Source organism: Phoca vitulina, unplaced genomic scaffold, assembly GCF_004348235.1.
Source record: "Phoca vitulina isolate PV1807 unplaced genomic scaffold, GSC_HSeal_1.0 scaffold38, whole genome shotgun sequence".
Classification (NCBI taxonomy): domain Eukaryota; kingdom Metazoa; phylum Chordata; class Mammalia; order Carnivora; family Phocidae; genus Phoca; species Phoca vitulina.
In genome coordinates this window covers 13,920,945-13,937,929 of record NW_022589741.1, presented here as the reverse complement: position 1 = coordinate 13,937,929, position 16,985 = coordinate 13,920,945, and the positions used below count along the sequence as shown (strand labels likewise).

At 53.6% G+C, this 16,985-nt stretch overlaps 1 protein-coding gene across 2 annotated transcripts in view; it reads left to right on the top strand.

The window, feature by feature from the left end:
• Positions 1-4,507: 4,507 nt before the first annotated feature.
• DSCAML1 (DS cell adhesion molecule like 1) overlaps positions 4,508-16,985 on the top strand; it is a 339,429-nt gene continuing 326,951 nt past the window's right edge. The window contains exon 1 of one of the 2 annotated variants that reach the window (XM_032427811.1): positions 4,508-4,710. In XM_032427811.1, coding sequence (XP_032283702.1) covers positions 4,665-4,710 — 46 coding nt within the window. In that variant the 5' untranslated portion in view covers positions 4,508-4,664. Of the gene's footprint in view, positions 4,711-5,403; positions 5,580-16,985 lie in introns of those variants that run through there. The other variant, XM_032427812.1, reaches the window with a different exon arrangement.

Here is a 16,985-nt window from a genome sequence, read left to right as displayed (position 1 = left end):
TGGCTAAGGTGGCAGAGATGAGATTAGAACCCAGGATATCTGATTCATAGTCCAGGACTCTTTCTATAACATTAAAATCAATTACAAAAAAAAAGGGGGAAACCCTTATTTGTTTTTTCTCCTCCAGTCAATGAATTAGTACTAAGAAGGTCAATCCCGAATTAGCTATATAACCCCAAATGTTAGATTTTTAACGCTGACCTGGTTCAGTATTGATTTCTTTTATAAAAACCATATTTATAATGAAGTTGTTAAAGAATTTCAGAGCACATATGAAGGCTTTGCTAAAATAATTATATGCCTTTGTTTTTGAAGAAAAATATCCAAAATATATAAGCTGTTGCTTGAATTAAATAATAAAAGCATCTGCTGTTTCTCATGATGGCTCTACCCTAATGTAACATGGCAAAATAATACCCCCCAAATATCCATGATTAACCTGAATTGGAGAGGGTTCGCCTCCCAGTGCCTTCAGATAGCTGCTCCAACTAGCATTGGTAAAACACACACACACGCACACACGCACGCACGCGCACACCATATTATCACCCAGTATCCTGGTGTATAACAAAATATTGAAATTAATCACTGTTTTTAAATGGGTGGTGTATCCCCTTACTAGAAATGAATCCCATGCATTTGAGGCTTCTGTAAAAAAAAAAGAAAATTAACGGCATATGCATAGGTGCCAATGCAGAATTTTGGATTATGTTCAAATAGCATCCGAGCACAGGTGTGCCTGCCGTGAAGTGTTTACGTTTACCTATGCACTTGAACGTGGGCCTGGGCGGCTGTGTTTGTTCTCACTTCGGTGTGCATACATTTGTGTGTGGGTGTGAGGGCTTCCATTTAATTGGGGACCGTGAAGGAGTCATCCCTTTTATCAAAATAAAAAAATAGCTCCTCCAAAATGTTAGCTGTGGGAGGAGAGCCCCAGAATTCAAGGTGAGCGTGGGTGAGATGAGCTGCCCGCTCTCTGTCCCCAAGGTTCAATTTTCTCTTGGGCTCCCCTTGCTGGGATTCTTGCTGACTCTGCCACGCTAGTTCCGGATACACCTCCAGCGAAGAGGGGACTTCTGGACACATTTGAGCCAGGCTGTCATTTCCAAAGATATTTTCCTAAATGCTAAAGAGGGACAAAAGCTAGAGAATGTTCCTTCCCTTGCTGGCAATCTCCCCACACCCTTGCAGCCTTGAATACACCTTCCTTCCGTGTTCCTGTGGCCTCTGGCCGTATTGCAGCATGGGATATAGGGTGTCAGCCCAACATCTCCCCAGTCAAGCGATTCTCTCCCCCACCCCTGAGCAGAGCCAGAAACCTTAGTGATAGGTTGCTTATGATGTGGGGCCACTGGGTTTGTCTTACTTCATCCTCACAACAGCTCCCTGAGGTAGATGCTGGGGTGGTCCCCACTTTCCAGGTGAGGGAACCGTGGCTTGGCATAGGTAATTTCCCCAGGGGTGCCCAGCTAGTAAATGCCCGAGTTGGGCTGGAAACTCAGCTCTGACTCCAAAGCCACACTCTGAACCATGACATTATAAAGGCTCCTTGCGCTAGAGAGCATCACTGAGTCTGCCCTCCCCACCTGCCCACCCCCTATTCCCACATCCATGCCTCCTTTTCAGGGGACAGCCAGACTGTAGTCACTGGCACGATGAAGGACCTCCTCCTGCAGGTAACACTTGGCCCTCTACGCACAGTGTTGTGGTCCCTTAAAGGCTGGCAGGTGTAACCAGCATAGAAGAGAAGTCCAGGTTACAGGACGTACTTCAGGTAAATGGAGAAAGGAGGATGCCCTTCTCTGTTTCCAGCATGTGGGGCATAAGCAGCTCTGGTAAAGCCCTGGGCCCACTGGGGACCTGTCCCCTTCCAGCAGATGGCAGCCCCTTTCATCCTGTCTGATTGAGCAGGTTATTTTAGGCATGGTCTGGCCAGGTGCTCTGGGTCAATAGGCTTAGTTTTAAATAACTGGATTCTTCTCAGCGACTGTCTCCTTTAGAAGGGAAGGGACATGACGGAAGAATGAGCCCAGCAGGCTGGGGGCAGTGAGGGAAGGGAGCTAAGCCAGAAGAGTGGGGACATCTGGGCTCTGTCACTGCCTGCATGACCTCAGGCAGCTCCATTGCTCCCCAGCTCTGGGCCTCAGTTGCCTCTTCTGTAGGGCAGTGGGTTGGGCTGGGTCATCGCAAACACCTGTTGCAGTCTACCCCACGTCTCTGTTCTCTGCCTCTGTTTACAGAGGGTGAAATCCCCCATGAAAAAGCATCCACTTCAGAGGGGTGATGTAGCAGCATGAGGCTGAGCACCAGGGAGACGTCTGCTCCCGAGTCAGGAGACGTAGGTTCGAGGGTCACTTGTGATACAAACTGGGTGACCTTGAACAAGCTAAGCTTCAATTTTCTCACCTGTTTCCCAAGGGACCGATAAAGCTTCAAAGGATAGTATGAAGTAGATGCATAGTAATTACAGGTGAGAGTCCTTTAAATTCTTAAAGCACACAACAGAAAAAGTGAATGTACCTGGCAATTCCTCCAAAAGTTAAAAAAAACAATGACCAGGGGCACCTGGGTGGCTCAGTTGGTTAAGCCTTTGCCTTCGGCTCGGGTCATGATTGTAGGATCCTAGGATTGAGCCCCACATTGGGGTCCCTGCTCAGTGGAGTGACTGCTTCTCCCTCTCTTGTTCCCCCTGCTTGTGCTCTCTCTCTCTCTCTAATAGATAAATAAAATCTTAAAAAAAAAAAAAAAAAAACAATGACCATATGATCCAGGCATTCCACTATCAGGTATAAACCCAGAAGAGCTGAAAGCAGGGTCTTAAAGAGATATTTGTACACCCATGTCCACTGCAGCATTATTCACCATAGCCAAAAGGTGGAAACAACCCAAAGGTTCATTGAAAAATAAATAATACAGAATGTGGTCTAGGCATGCAATGGAATATTATTCAGCCAAGAAAAGGAAGGTATGCACAGGCTACAACATGGATGAACCCTGAAGACAACATGCTAAGTGAAATAAGCCAGACACAAAAGGGCAAATATTGTATGATCCCACTTATATGAGGTACCTAAAAGAGGCAAATTCAGAGACAGAAAATTAGTGATTGCCGTGGGTTGCGGGGAGGAGAGAATGGGGACTTGTTGTTTAGTGGATACAGAGTTTCTGTTTGGATAATGAAAAAGTTCTGGAAAGGGATAGTGGTGATGGTTGTACAACATGGTGAAGGTACCCAATGCCATTGAACCGTATACTCAAAAAATGATTAAAATGGTAAATTTGTTATTTATATTTTAACATTAAGAAAAGGCAGACTTTAAATAAAAATTTTAGTTAAGAGGTCTGGAGATATCTTGGCAAAACCTGGGAATGAGGAGTCCCACTTCTTCGGTCTGAACTTAGGTAAGACATTTTGAGGAAATAAATTTTCTTCCTCTATCAAGCGGCCTCTCTACCTCCCTCGCTCCCTCATGTTCCCCCTCTCCCCGCACACCTCAGAGGAACGGGTCAAAGCGTGCCAAGCCAAGTGGCCAGGGCAGTTGAGGTGGCCTCCGTTATCCTTCAGGAGAGGAGGTCCAGCCCTGACTCTTATTCCATTCTCAGGGCTACTGTGGACCCCTTCTCTGGATCCTGTGTGGGCCCTTATTCTGGAAATACCAACATAAGGAGAGCTTTTTAACCATAGCAACCTTGTCACAGCAGACCTGACTGCCGTGCCTTTGTCCCCAGGGCCAAACTCGGTGCCTGGCATACAGCAGGTCCTCAGCATTCATTTTGTAACTGAGATGCCCTCACTCGAGCTCTGTTCAATTCCATGCCAACTTTATGCAGATTGGTATAAGGAATAAACCAATTTCTGCCTGGTGAGAAAGCTGTGGGGGTGGGGTAGGTGAAGATAAAGGAGGTAGACCCACGAGGTAGAGCAGACATTAAACTATTTATCCTAAATAAGTGTTTAAATCAGCACAACGTGCCAAGTGCTGAAGACAATTCGGCCGGGAACTGGGGGTGGCTGGACTCAGCGGAGGCTCCCCAGGAGGCAGGCTAGCAGAACTAGGGGGGTTGGAAGGGCATGCAGCTCTGAGCTTTGGGGTGGGGAGTAGCTCCGGGGGCCACCAAAGGCTCTTAGTCTGGGTTTTATTCCGAGCGTCCAGGGGTAAACTGAGTCAGAAAGAGGCAGGAAGCATTGGCCCCAGGTGACCGAGCCAGCCGGGAGACACAGGGCCTCCTTGGCCCGAGCATGGCGGGTTCTTGGCACACGTATGACACATGTCTGTGTGCGACCACAGGCTCCGAGCCGGCGGGTGGCAGGGGCCCCCGGCTTTTCGGACGGCGAATCCGGGCGAGGGCCGGATGGTCCCGACCCCCGGCCCAGTCCCTGGGCTCGTGGGGCTGGGGGCCGGCCGGGCTCCGGGCTCGCGCTGGCGCTCACCACCCGGGGTGCCGCGGGGGGGCGGGGAGAGCGGCCGCCTAGCCCAGCCCCGCGGATGACAGGAGCCGGGGAGCCGAGGAGGGAGGAGCCGCCGCCGCCGAGCGCTGGGCTGAGGAGCAGAAAGAGCGGGGCGCGGAGTGCGGGCGGCTGGGAGCGCGCTGAGCGGGGGAGAGGCGCTGCCGCACGGCCGGCCACAGGACCACCTCCCCGGAGAATAGGGCCTCTTTATGGCATGTGGCTGGTAACTTTCCTCCTGCTCCTGGACTCTTTACACAAAGGTGAGACCCGCGCGGGCGGCGGGGCGGCGGAGGCGGCGGGGCCGGGGTGCGCGCGGGTGGCGGCGAGGCGGGGTGCCCGGCGGGCTCCAGGTGCCCGGGGGGACCGACCTCGGCGTCTGGCCCCGGGTGGGGCGCAGCGGGGGCGGGGCGGGCACTCGGAGGGAGGTCAGGTGAGAGTGTGCCCTGGACCGCTCGGCCGGTCCCCCGCGCCTGCCGTTTTGGGGCGCGCCCGCAGGGGTGGTGGTGGAGGAAGCCCTGGGCTCTCCGCCCCCGGCCGGGCCGTAGCTCTGCCCCGGACCCCTCCCCCAGCCCCTTGCCCGCTTCCTGCGGCTTGGTGGCGCTGGGACCCCGGGGTGCCCTCCGAGTGGAGGGCTCCTCGGGCCGTGACTCGTCTCCCGGGAGTCCTCGCATATTCGGGCCTCGGACTCCGCCGCTTACTCCTCCTCCGCCGCCCTGCGCCCCTCCGCCGCCTCGGACCCCCCGCGCAGCACCGCATGGCGCTCATCCGCGCCTTGGCTGGATGCAGGGCGGGGAGGGCAGGGGGTTCCGAGAGCTGGGGTCCCTCGAATGGCAAGTTTGTTCTCCAGACCCAGAGGTCGCCTTCTCCCCAGCCCCGCCTCACCCCCCCCCGCCCCCCCGCCCCCGGCACTCGCCCCGGCTTCGCTGCGCCGCCCGGGCCACCTCGGGCAGCGCGCCCCAAGGTGCGAGACTCTCCGCTTCCGCGCCGGGTCAGCTGGACATGGGGACAGTCTTCAGTTTGTGGGGGGAGGCGTGTCGCTTTCCCCGGAGAGAAGGCGTTGCTAGGGGTGGGCCCAGGTGTCCGGCATGTCCAGACCTGCTGCTGGGGCGCTGCGCACCTGATCCTCGAGGTAGCCGGGACTGGGGGTTGGAGGGGGGCAGACATTTCCGACCAGAGTCACCTGGGCACTGAGTCGGGACCAGGCTGTCGCTGGCGTTAGGGCTTCTAGGCTATCGCAGAGGACGTGCCCCGGGGCGCGCAGATGGCGGGAGATGAGGCGGCCGAACTCCGCGCCCTTGCGCAGCGGAGCACACACGCTCGTACCAGCTCAGCTTTACCTGTTCAGTCCTCTAACTTTTCTCCTTCGCGCCCTGGGGGCGACTTCTCCCCACCCCCCCCCCTTGCCCCGCGGGTGGCCCAGGCCGAGCCGCAGCTCTTGACCCCTAGGCGATGGGGGAAGGGCAATCCATAGGAGGGTTGGCGCTCGGGGAGGGGTCTAGTTTTTCCATGCCGATGCCCCCAGGGGTCTGGAGTCTGCAACCTGCCGGAGCGGACTGCAGTATCTCCCGGCTTGGGGGCGGGGGTGGGGTGGGGAGGGTGACCCTTATTTTATTTGTAAATACCGCCTGGGTAAGGCCAGACTGAAGGCCAACATACTGCTGGGGTTTGCCTAGAGATCAGGGTGCGGGGCGAGAGGTGGCCTCTGAATCGTGGACTAAGTAGTTGAGTTTCTCAGACCCAATGGGGCCCACTGGGTGACACGCCAAGGCTGGTCTAGGTTGGTTAACCCCTTGTCCCCTGCACAGCACCCTCTCCTCCCACTTTAGCGGAGCAAGAAGCCTGTCTCCTGTTCAAACCCCCCACCTCCCCTCCCCACACCCCAGGCTCCCTCTCCCCAGGCTCTTCCTGCCTCCCTCCGCCCCCACAGGCTGGCTCGGCTTGCAGCTTTAATTACATTAATATTAAAAATACATAAGGTGAGGAGCGGCAGCTTTCTCTCTCGCTAGTTCTCTCTCTGCCCCCCACCCCCTTTCCATTTTGTCAGGCGAGAAAGCACAGGCCGGAGCTTCTGCACACTCTTACCCAGCTTTGTCCTCGGCCCTGCGCTCCCCACAGTCCCCCACTTCTTCCAGAGTAGCCCATTCCCCAGGAGTGGCTGTCCCTTAGCAAATACCTGAAGGACGCAGCCCTCCCCCCTTCCAGAAGCTGGGCATTAATAAATGAAGCCCAAGCTATTTGATAGGGAGGAAGCAGATGGGGGTGGGGGGGGACCGGTGGAGAAAGGCCCAGAAGGCGACAGGACAGCATGAGGGGCAAAACCCTTTCCAACTTGAGAAGGAAGTTGCCACTGGCCTTGGGCCTGTGGGTAGGTTGGAGGTGGCAGGTGAGGTGGCACCTCGGTGGCCTTTTGGTCGGCAGAGGCTTCACGACCCTGCCATTCAGAGGCTCCAGCATCTGTGTTGGATGCCAGGGCAATTCGCCAGGCAGGTCTTTCTTCCCCTTCGTGCCTAATTGGGTCTTAGGTGCCAGGCTGGTCCCTGGGGCCTGTTCTGCTTGGGGTGGCACGGTGGTGGGGGCTGACAGAGGCGGCTGGGGCAAGATGTGACGCGGGAAGTGGGGGGGGGATGATGGGGCTGGGTGCATTTTCTCTCTCGTTGCTAGTCACCCCCACGGCACCAAGGAAAATGTAAATGTGAATGTTCAAGCCTGTTACAGAAAACAATATCCTCCTGCAATAATTTGTACGTCCATCTGTGAGGAGCGGGAGGAGGCAGAGAGAGAGAAGAAAACAAGATGGGATAGAGCGTCCTCTGGATGGAATTAAGCAGTTATTGAATGTGTTTTAAGCTTCTGTTATTTCCATTCCTCTCGAAATACCTTTTTTTTGATGAAGCCGGAGATCAGACCGATTCCCCAGAACTGAACTGGGAAGGTGTTTTAATAATCGGTTATCGAGTCTCCAATAACTGCCTTATTATTGCCCAAACAAATCCAGGTTCGGGCGGCCAGATGAACCCCGGCGAGGCTCTCTCCGTTGTTATATCCAGCGGGCCAGCATCTGTGTTGCCCTGCATTTGCATTTTTACTGTGTAAAAGAACAAGCTTCCCCGGCACTAAAATTCCTATTTTCTAAAAGCCAAAATAATGGGTTGCATTGATTTTTTTCATTTCCCACCCCAGCCTCTCGGATGGGGACTCACGGTTCTTCTCTCTTGAGAAGACCGAATTAAAAGACTTCGTCAAGCCATTAAGAAAATCTCTAACACTCTGTTTGGTGTCTAATTAGAAGTGGGGCAGGGGAGACGCTGGCAGAAGGTGTTTTGAAAATCTTGAAATGGCAGACACAACTTCGGGGAAGCAGGTGAAGGACCGGTGAGCCTGGGGAAGGGGTAGGTGGGGAGAGAGGCCCCAGTTGCTAGAATAACGTGGGGGAGAATGGAATTGCCATCATGCCTGACAAACCTTTCAGATGTTTCTTATTTCTGGGCATCAAAGTCAGCTGCCTTTAATATATCTCTGCAGCAGAAAGGGGAGCTCAATTAGAAACAAAAAGCAAGTAAGCAGTTGACCTAAAGGCAGCGCTTAAGTTGAGCAGATCCCAGGAGACTGGCTGGAGAGGCTTGTTTTTCTTAAATTGAGGAACAGGGAAGGAGGTGGGCAAGCGAACGGGCGTTTGGCCCAGCAGTGCTTTGCTAAACAAGCAAGCCCCCAAACAGGCCGACTGGGAGCCCAAGACAGCAGGTGGGAGTCTACCCGAGAGCACCTCTTGGACTGTTCACTTTTGACAGAGGGGTGCAGACCTCAAACCCCGTTTGCCATCTCCATGTCTTCAGGAACTCCACGCCTGTCACTTGCTCGGTCCCCTACTCAGCCTGGTGAAGGTGGATTTTATTTGTGGATGAATTGAAGGGGAGGGTGGGTGTTCAGAGAGCGTTTTTTTCAGGGGTAGGGATACCAGGCTGAGAGATTCTTCCCTCCCACATGATCTTGGAAGAGGTGTTTCTTGGAGACATTTGAAGCAGTCAAGAGGAGGAGCCCCCCAGGTCCCAAAGTGCTTTCTCAGCCCTGACCCCGGGAAATCTAGCCGGGACCCAGGTGCCTGAATGGGGTGAGCAATTGTCAGCAGAGATGGCAGGGTGCCAGGAACCCAAGGGCAGGCCCTAGATTTGCATGTGATTTGCATACAGATTTGCATGCTGACCTAGCCAGGCCAAGAGCCTGGCCCTCTCTGTATGAGTAGCCTCTTGATTTGCGTGGCAGGGGGGTGGGGCGGGAGTGGGAAGAACTCTGGTGTTTTTGGTAGTGCTTCTCTGTCGCCTCTGAGTTTGAGGCCTACAGGGGCTCGGCGCTGAGCTCACCTGGTAAGGCAGCCCTGGAGCTTGCTTTTGGGGTAAGATGAGTGGGGATGGGCAGAGACACCCTAAGGCAGACCAGCTTGGGGTGTGGGTTGTCCCTCTTGTGCTGCAGGAAGAAGCGGGTTGAGGAGTGGGGGCACGCCTGCTGTGGGAATCCAGGGCCAGCCCCAGACTTCCGGAGAGTGTGTCCTCAGGATGGAGGAAGCTGGGCGCTTAGGGCTGTGGTCAGTAGTGGGAGAAGCAGCAACTGATGGGAAGAGGTGTGATGGAAGGTTTGTGGACTTCCAGCTTTGGAGGGGGTTGAGGTCCCTGAGAGAGGAGGGAAGGGCCCTTGGGCTGCTTATTCTAACATTGCTAAGGCAGCTTCAGCGGGAAGGCGGGCGCAGGGGGGCGGGTCACGGAGGGAAGTTCTGGAGTACTTCTCTAGGAGCAAACATTCAGGGCAGCTGGAGTGCTCCTTCCCAGGGAGCCAGCTGGGACGCCTGCAGTGGGAATGTGGCTTCGGGAATGGTTTTGTCTGCATTTCCGGGGCAGGAGCAAATCCTGCCCTGGCAGGTGCGGCTCCAAGGCCTCCCAGAGTTGTTTTTTTTTTTTTTTCTGCATATCTAATGATATGGGAGGGCCCTGGCATTGGGTAGAGCCTGGGGTTGGGCTGGAGGTAGAGAAGGGAGGGCCAGCAGGCAGAGCTTCGAGTCCCTCCATCCCCAATTCTTTTGATCAGAGCCTTTCATATGCTGGGGTTGTAAAGAAAAATAAAAAAGATTGCAACTCACTGGTGTGGTGGAAATTTGGAGTCAGAGCAAACCCTTCATTCATATCCCGGCTCTGCACTTACTAGATACGTGACTTTGGGTCTCTCTGAGCCTTTCTCCAGCTATTAATTGGGGTTAAAGGCGATAATACACATAAAGTAGCCAGAATGTAGTTGGTACTCAATAAATGCTAGACCTCTTCTTTTTTCCTGCACTGCTCCTGCTCCCATCTTCCTCCCTCTGCCCGTACCTCTGAATGGATCAGCAGGTCCTGTCCTGAGTAGTTGAATCAATCAGCTGCAGTTTTGGCCAAGCCAAGTGGCTCAGACTTGTAGCAGTAAGACTGTGTGGTGGCTGGGGCAGGGGACATCACTGCTTCCTTCTGTCACCTAGCCTGGTAGCCTGCAGGACCCATCCTCAGCGAGACAGCTGAGGCCATGCAGGCATCTGGGTGTCCCTGGGGAACCCAACACACTCCCTTTCCCCAACCAAAGCTAAACCACCAGTGGAAAAGAGATGAGGGCAGAGGTTGGCTCTGGACTTGGATTTGAGGGTGAGGCAAAGGCTAGTCGCGCACCTGCCAAAGGAAGGCCGGGCTTGGTTGTTAAATCTCTACTATGGTTGGACAGAGTAAGAACTATCTTAGATTTAATGCCATAGCACCTATATAAATGGGTTCCACAGGGTCAGCCCCCATGCCTTGTAGCTGGATAGATTTCTGTGTCTCTCCCTGCTGGGATGAGCCTCGCTGTTTTGCAGGTAGTTTTGTGTATAGAGAACACCCCTGATAGCCCATGACCTTGGGGGTCCCTGGACCACTTCTCCCTTTATGACCCAGTCAGCCACAGGGAAGCAGCATAGGATCCAGAGGTCAAGTGCCGCCCATGGCAGGTTGTGACCTGTGGGTCCACGAGTGCAGGAGTGGCTGGGGGCCCTGTTTAACAGATGTTGGTCCAGTGCCGCTTTCGCGTGAACATCATTCGCCTCGGGTACCACCCCTGCCATCCAGCTGCTGCTCCTGTCATCCATGCAGCCCCATCTCCCCGCGCCCTTGCTCTCCCTGATGCTCGCAATGACAGTTTCCAAGGTCACCACCATCTTCATTGAGAACAGAGTTATTCAAATGCTGGTTGCATATCCATTACGCTGTGTGTGTGTTGGAAAGAACATCGTGGACCTAGATGACAAAGCTCAGCCTAATTTAGGCAAGTTACCTAATAGTTCCTACACCTCTACTTCATCATCTGTAAAATGGGGGAAATAACGGTGCCCTGACTGTCCCACGGGGCACCTGTTATTACGTGTGTGCAAGACGGAGGAGGGGTCTGTCATTGTATATCATGTGACAACGCTTTGTAAACCAAACAGGGCAACCTATAAACACACACATGTAAAAACCACAGTAAAACCACGTTTAGCCTTATAAATCCTTTGCTGAAATGTGGGGTATAATTACGGTCACTTCATCATACAGGAACAATGAAGGTCTCCCAGCTGTGTGTGGCTGTCTCCCTGCTCCTTGGGCCCCCCACATATGGAGCATTTTCCTAGCAACATGGGGAACAGCAGACAAGGCAAAGCCAGGCAGGCAATCGTCCTCTTGGCAGTTGCCCCTGTGGCCCCAGGGTCCAGTGGGGGTGGGAAGCGCCTACCTCGGCTCCCTCCCCAGGTCCTCAGATGCGGGTTTATTCCATAGTCCTCTGGACACACGTCTGCAAGGGTGATTCTCATGCTGGGAATCCACAGTCCTTTGTGGGAAGAGCAGTAGGCATAGAGTCCTACCTTGTGTGACCTCATTTGAGGTGACAGCCAGTACTGGAATAGGCCCTGAGAACGTGGCTGAGTCAGGGTTATGGCCACCTTGCTTCTGGGATGGCCTCCCAGAGCCATGGGGTCTAAGGGTCTCAGGTCTCAGGACCTGCTTTGGGGGTGTGAGCGAGAGATCCGATGACTGCCACGGGCAAAAGTCCTCCAGGTTGGAAGGCACCTTTGAGGATAAGAACCCATCCCCTAATCAGATGCCTGACGCCCTGTGCAGCTTTCCCTCAGGAGGCTTTTCTTCCTCCGCTCCAGCCCCTCCGGCCGCAGCAAACCCCTTCCTCTGAAGGCAGCCCATTCTGGCCACACAGTTCTGACTATTACAGAGCTCATCCTCGGAATCCGCCAAGATGTCTGGCTCTTGGGCCTTCTGTTCACTGGCCCTGGTTCTGCCTTTTAGGCCCCAGAGAGGCAGGTGAAGCCCTCTTCCACTTGACAATGCTCTGGCCATCTGCAGACAGATGTCTGCCCTCCAGAGGCCGCGCCCGCAGGCATCCAGCACCCCTGGTTGCTCTACCCCTCCCCCATCAACGTCTTGTCCTTTCTCCACGAGCCCCCCCCCCCCCCCATTCCTCCGTTGCTGGGCTCTACAGGTCGGGTGGCCAGAATTGAAAGAGCAGTAGAGACAGGGGTCTGCTCCCAGTTGGGACTGGCGAGCTGTGTACCTGGGGTGAATTACTCTGCCCCTCTGGGCCTCAGGCTCCCCATCTGTAAATGAAGGAGATTGGACAAAATAATCTCTTAAATCCCTCAAGCGTTAACCATCTAAATCTAGGACTCTCTAGGGACAACTGTGCTGTCTGAGCCAACTCCCTAGAAAGACCTTCTGGCCATAAGGGGCCGTCCCTTCCCAGGGCCTGTCTACCAGGGGCTGGGAGATTAACGAGTCTGTTCGACTGTCAGCTGTTGGCTCATAACTCCTGGAGCCGGTGGTGAGGGGCCTTGTAGGTGGAAGGATGACTGATCTTTACTGGGTCTTACAGGTTTCTGGTTGCCAGTTATAGGAACTATGTTTATGCTGAGAATCTTTAAAAACAAAACCAAAAAAGCCTCTGTTTCTGATGGGGAGGTGAAGGCCTCGGGCGTTTGGAGCAGAGCTGCTCATCAGGATAGGACAGCTTCCCTAGGGAAATTTGCCGATGGAGACTTTCTGGTCATCTCCAGGACCAGGGTAGGGGCTGCTGACATTTAGTTGTGGGGGTGGGAGGGTGTCCTAGGGATGAAATGTTGAAAGCCCGGGACAGTCCCAAGTACATAAGAAACGTCATACCCCAAATTGGTCTCCTGCATCAGAAACCCCGCTCATGGTGTGTTCACACGCTGGAGACCGTCTGAGTCTAGAATGTGATGTGCCCATTGAGAAATGCAGCCACGGTTAGCTGTGTGAACAAACCTAGGAGATTACTTGACCTAACATCCTGCTTTCTTTTTCTTTCTTTCTTTCCTTTTTTTCTTTTTTAGTTTCAGAGGTAGAATTTAGTGATTCCTCAGTTGCATATAACACCCGGTGCGCATTCCACCAACTAACATCCTGTTTTGTTATCTGTAAAATGGGGTCTTGTGCAGGAGCTACATGAGAGGTGGTTGTAGGGGTTAAATGAACCGTAACGCAAGGCAAGGGCTGCTCACGGTGCCTCCTGGCACAAGATAGATGCAAAAAGAAATGGTGATGGTGGCGATAAGTGGTAGAGCAGGTGTGCTAGGTTTGGGGGGAAGCATGGAACTTGGTCTGGGCTGCTCCATCTTGTCCTGGGGCAAGTACCAACTCAGATTGCCTGCAGATGCTCTGACCCTGTCTGGGGAGGCTTGCCCCTCTCCTCCCTAGGGTCTAGACTCGGAATGTCTCAAAGCTGCCAACACACAAGGTGCAGGTTTTCTGATGAAGGAGCCAGACCCTGTCTCGTGGGTCTTGACCCGGGTTTTGGACGAACAGGGTGATTGAGCTGAGGTCCCACTGGTGGATCTCCTCTGGACCCAGTTTTTCCAACTGTGGAATACGAACAGAGTGAGGGCAGATAATATATCTTGTGTGAAAGCCTTTGTGTGCAAATGCGGCGCGGTAATGAACCTGGCAAATTAACCCAAGAAACTCACCAGGCCAGATCGGCATTAAAAAAAAAAACTCTGCGTGAGGCCTGGGGGCAGCAGCATGTGGCTCTTGCAATGCTTTGTTGCTATTGATCACACCACTATTATTTTATTAACTCGATCACCAAATTAAGTTAATTAACGTGGTGCTAAGGCCCTGTCAGCCAAGCCCATGAAAACTGGCTGCTGTTGGAAAAGGTGATACCGGAGTCTGGTGTGGCAAATCTACTTTTCTCTAGGGAGTGTTACTCCGACTTGTAGGCAGAGGACCACATGCATCAGAAATAGTTTCTCCTGTGGTGAACCTGTTAGGTAAGGTTCTGCATTTTTAACCAGCCCTCCAGCTGATTATACGTCATAACATCCGAGAACTGTCTTAAGTAATAGTTGTTGCTAGTGCTGTAGTGAGTACTTGTGGTGGGATATTTACTCCCACCGTTCGCCTGTTAAGATAATACTCATAACAATAGCAACAGATACTTATGTGCTGCCAGGCACTCAGAGATACCAGAAACTGTCCTTTACATCAACGCATCCAGCCTAACAACCCTTGAGGTCACCCCATTTGATGGATGGGGAAACTAAGGCACACAGAGGTGAGGTTATCTTGCCTGAGGCCACGTTGCTTGTAAGTGGCAGAGCAAGGATTCAAACCTGGGGAGCCTGGCTCCAGAGTCTGGGCCTTGAACCACTGTGCGAAGTGCCCAGTGCCGTGCGAGGCCCAGGGGAGAGAGTGGTGACAGGGACAGGGAGCTCACAGCCCTGCAAGGGAGGCCTACCTACTCCTCCTGCCCTTGTGGCCCTGGGGACCCACTTGCTGTACCCAGGCATGGACACCCCTTGCCGGCTCTTGCCCGTCTCTGGGGTGCGGGTTGCAGGTCCAGCCCTGACAGATGCACCTGGTTGAAAAGTCCAGGGAATGAGATGAGTAAATATTGTAAAGGAAGAGAACAAAATGACTCACTTCTCCCAGTGGAGGTGGCGAGGTGTTAATATTTCAGTCCCCTTGGGTTGTCATTTATGGTGAGTGACATGGGGACAATTCGGCGGACACCTGGGAGGAAGCCTCAGCGGGCCAGACACCCCCAGCCCAGCCCAGGCTGGCGGGGTGGGGGCCCACGAGTGTCAAATCTGCGGGGTGTCAAGTTTCCTTCACCAAACTAATCCTGATGGCCAGACGGCTGGTGGGCCAGCGCTGGAGTGGATGTGATGGATATTTAGGTTTCAGTGGTGACCCTGGGGGCAGCCCAAATGCCTGGGGGCGATTTCTGGTTTAAAAATATTGCGCTGCTATTTCTACACTTCTAATCTCCCAGCGATTTGGAGCCTGTTTTCTGAAACACGGCATCGGGGTGGTGTTCCACGTTAAACGGCAGAGAAGATTAAATGGGTTTAAGTCTGGGCGTCTGTCACATCACATCCAAGCCCATAACTTCCATTTTCTATTAAAAATCCATTTCTCCCTTTGACCAGAAGAAGCTTTGCTGTTGATCTGAATGTCTCCCTCTTTATTTATGAAGTATTTCCCCTCCTCTCGTTTTCTCTGTAAATATGCCTGCTTCTGTCTGCAGAGAATAAAGAGCTGGGGCTGGGGGCGGCGGTGGGGTGGGGGGAGCAGCTGAGATTTGAGGGGGAAGTAGGAGTTTCCTGCATGAGGATGTGGTTTCCAAACTGGGACTGGTTTCCAGAGAAGCGAGGTGGGGGGCGCGCCTCCTAAGGCCCCAAACTTTGAACTCTCCAACATTGAGACAGAAAACACTTGGGCTTGGGACCAGACAGACCTTGACCGAATATTGGCTCTGCTCCTTCTAGCTATACAATGTCCCTGTGAGCCTCTTTTTCTTTACTGGTAAAATGAGACTAACAGGACCACCTTGGACCTTTGTGTGAGGATTAAATGAGAGAATGTCCTAGAAGCACACAAGCAAGCCCGGTGCCAGGCACGCAGCAGGTGCTCAGTCAATGTGAGTCTCCTGTCTTTTGAGAACTCGTACCATTAGCTAAGCCACTAAGCCTTCAGGGAAATAAGTGTAAGGTCAAAATGCAGTTAGGCATGGGGCTACAAGGACTTGCATGAACTCAGTTGCTGAGCCTACAAACCCCCCCGCCCATTGCCTTCCACCACAGAGGGGGCCCACATGCCAATCCGGCTGTTTCTGCCTCTTCTCCCCAAGCCCAGCCAGTGCTCTCACCTGGAAGGTTTCTGTGGGGTCCCCCAAACATGCTGTCCCCTGGCTGCCACAGAGGCATTGTTCAGGCTGGCCTCTCTGTGGGAGTGCCTTCATTTAGATCTTTCTTCCAGGCTCAGCTGGAGCCCCCATCCCCAAAGCTGTCTCCTAGCTGCTGAGTAACTTACATGTCCCCTCAGGGGGCTCTCCTCAGAACTGGTACTTCCCATGCACACTGTCCAGGGCTCTGGGTTAACCCTTTCCTGTTCTCCATCTCCTTTACAAGCTCCTGGAAGGTGGTGTCTCCCTCCCATGGCTGTGGTTCTGCTGAGCATGTGGCTGCGGCTTAGTAAATATCTCCTGAAAGAACAGGTCTTTCCTGGTCCCCGGCGTTAGAAGGGACCTGGGGAAGGTGAGCCTGGAAGAGTACCAGAGTCAGCTGAGGGGAAGGAGGGGTGGAAGAGGGTCTTGAATTCTGCAGGGCTGCAGAGTGGCCCTGTGCCCTGGTCACCCTTTGCAGTAACTGTGGGCACCCTGGACCCCTCGGAGGTCGCTGGGATGCGAATAGCAGTCCTGTCCCTCCTAGTCACACATCCTCTCTATGGGGAACCAAGTTCTCCCGCATTCTCTTTTCCCTGCTCTGCAGTCCCGGAGGGCAGGTAAGATGGTGCAGTTCCTCTCTTTTGTGAATGAGGACATCGAGGCTCAGAAAGGCTAGTGGTTTGCCTGAGGTCACACAGCAGGTCCGGGGTGAGCTCCAGGAGGGAAAGCAGTTCATCCGACTCCTACCAGGGCTCTGTCTATTGTACCACACTTCTGTGCTCCTCTTAGAGCTTGCTGAGGCTTTGTCCCTGCTCTGAAGATTTGAACAGGGGCCTGAGAAGGAGGGAACCCCTCCCCTGATAGAGGCCATGCCAGACTCCATGAGGTTGGAGTGAGGCCCTTGCTACTCCCTGTTTTATGGCTGGGTGACTGAACATACTCATGGCTGCTGTGGCCACTCCCTGGTGCTCCTTGTGCCAACCTTCATCTTGGCGTGAGGCAGAGATTTGAGATACTTGGTGGTCAGTGCCTCAGTTTCCCCTTTCTAGATCTGTTCACTCCTTTCTCTTGGCAGGTGGGGTGAGGCTAAATTAATGTTTATTGGAGGGCTTCTGACAGGTGCCTTGTGATGGTAAAGTATGAGCACGACGTAAGTGCAAAATGCTATTGTTTTACACCTGAGGGTGATGTTTCATAATGGCAATGCACTGTCAGAGCCATAAGCAGAAATGAATGGTGTGTCTCATCCTCCCCAGCTCCCCCAGACTCAGAAGACAGCAGCTCACATCCCGAGGTGGGAGAAATATGAGGC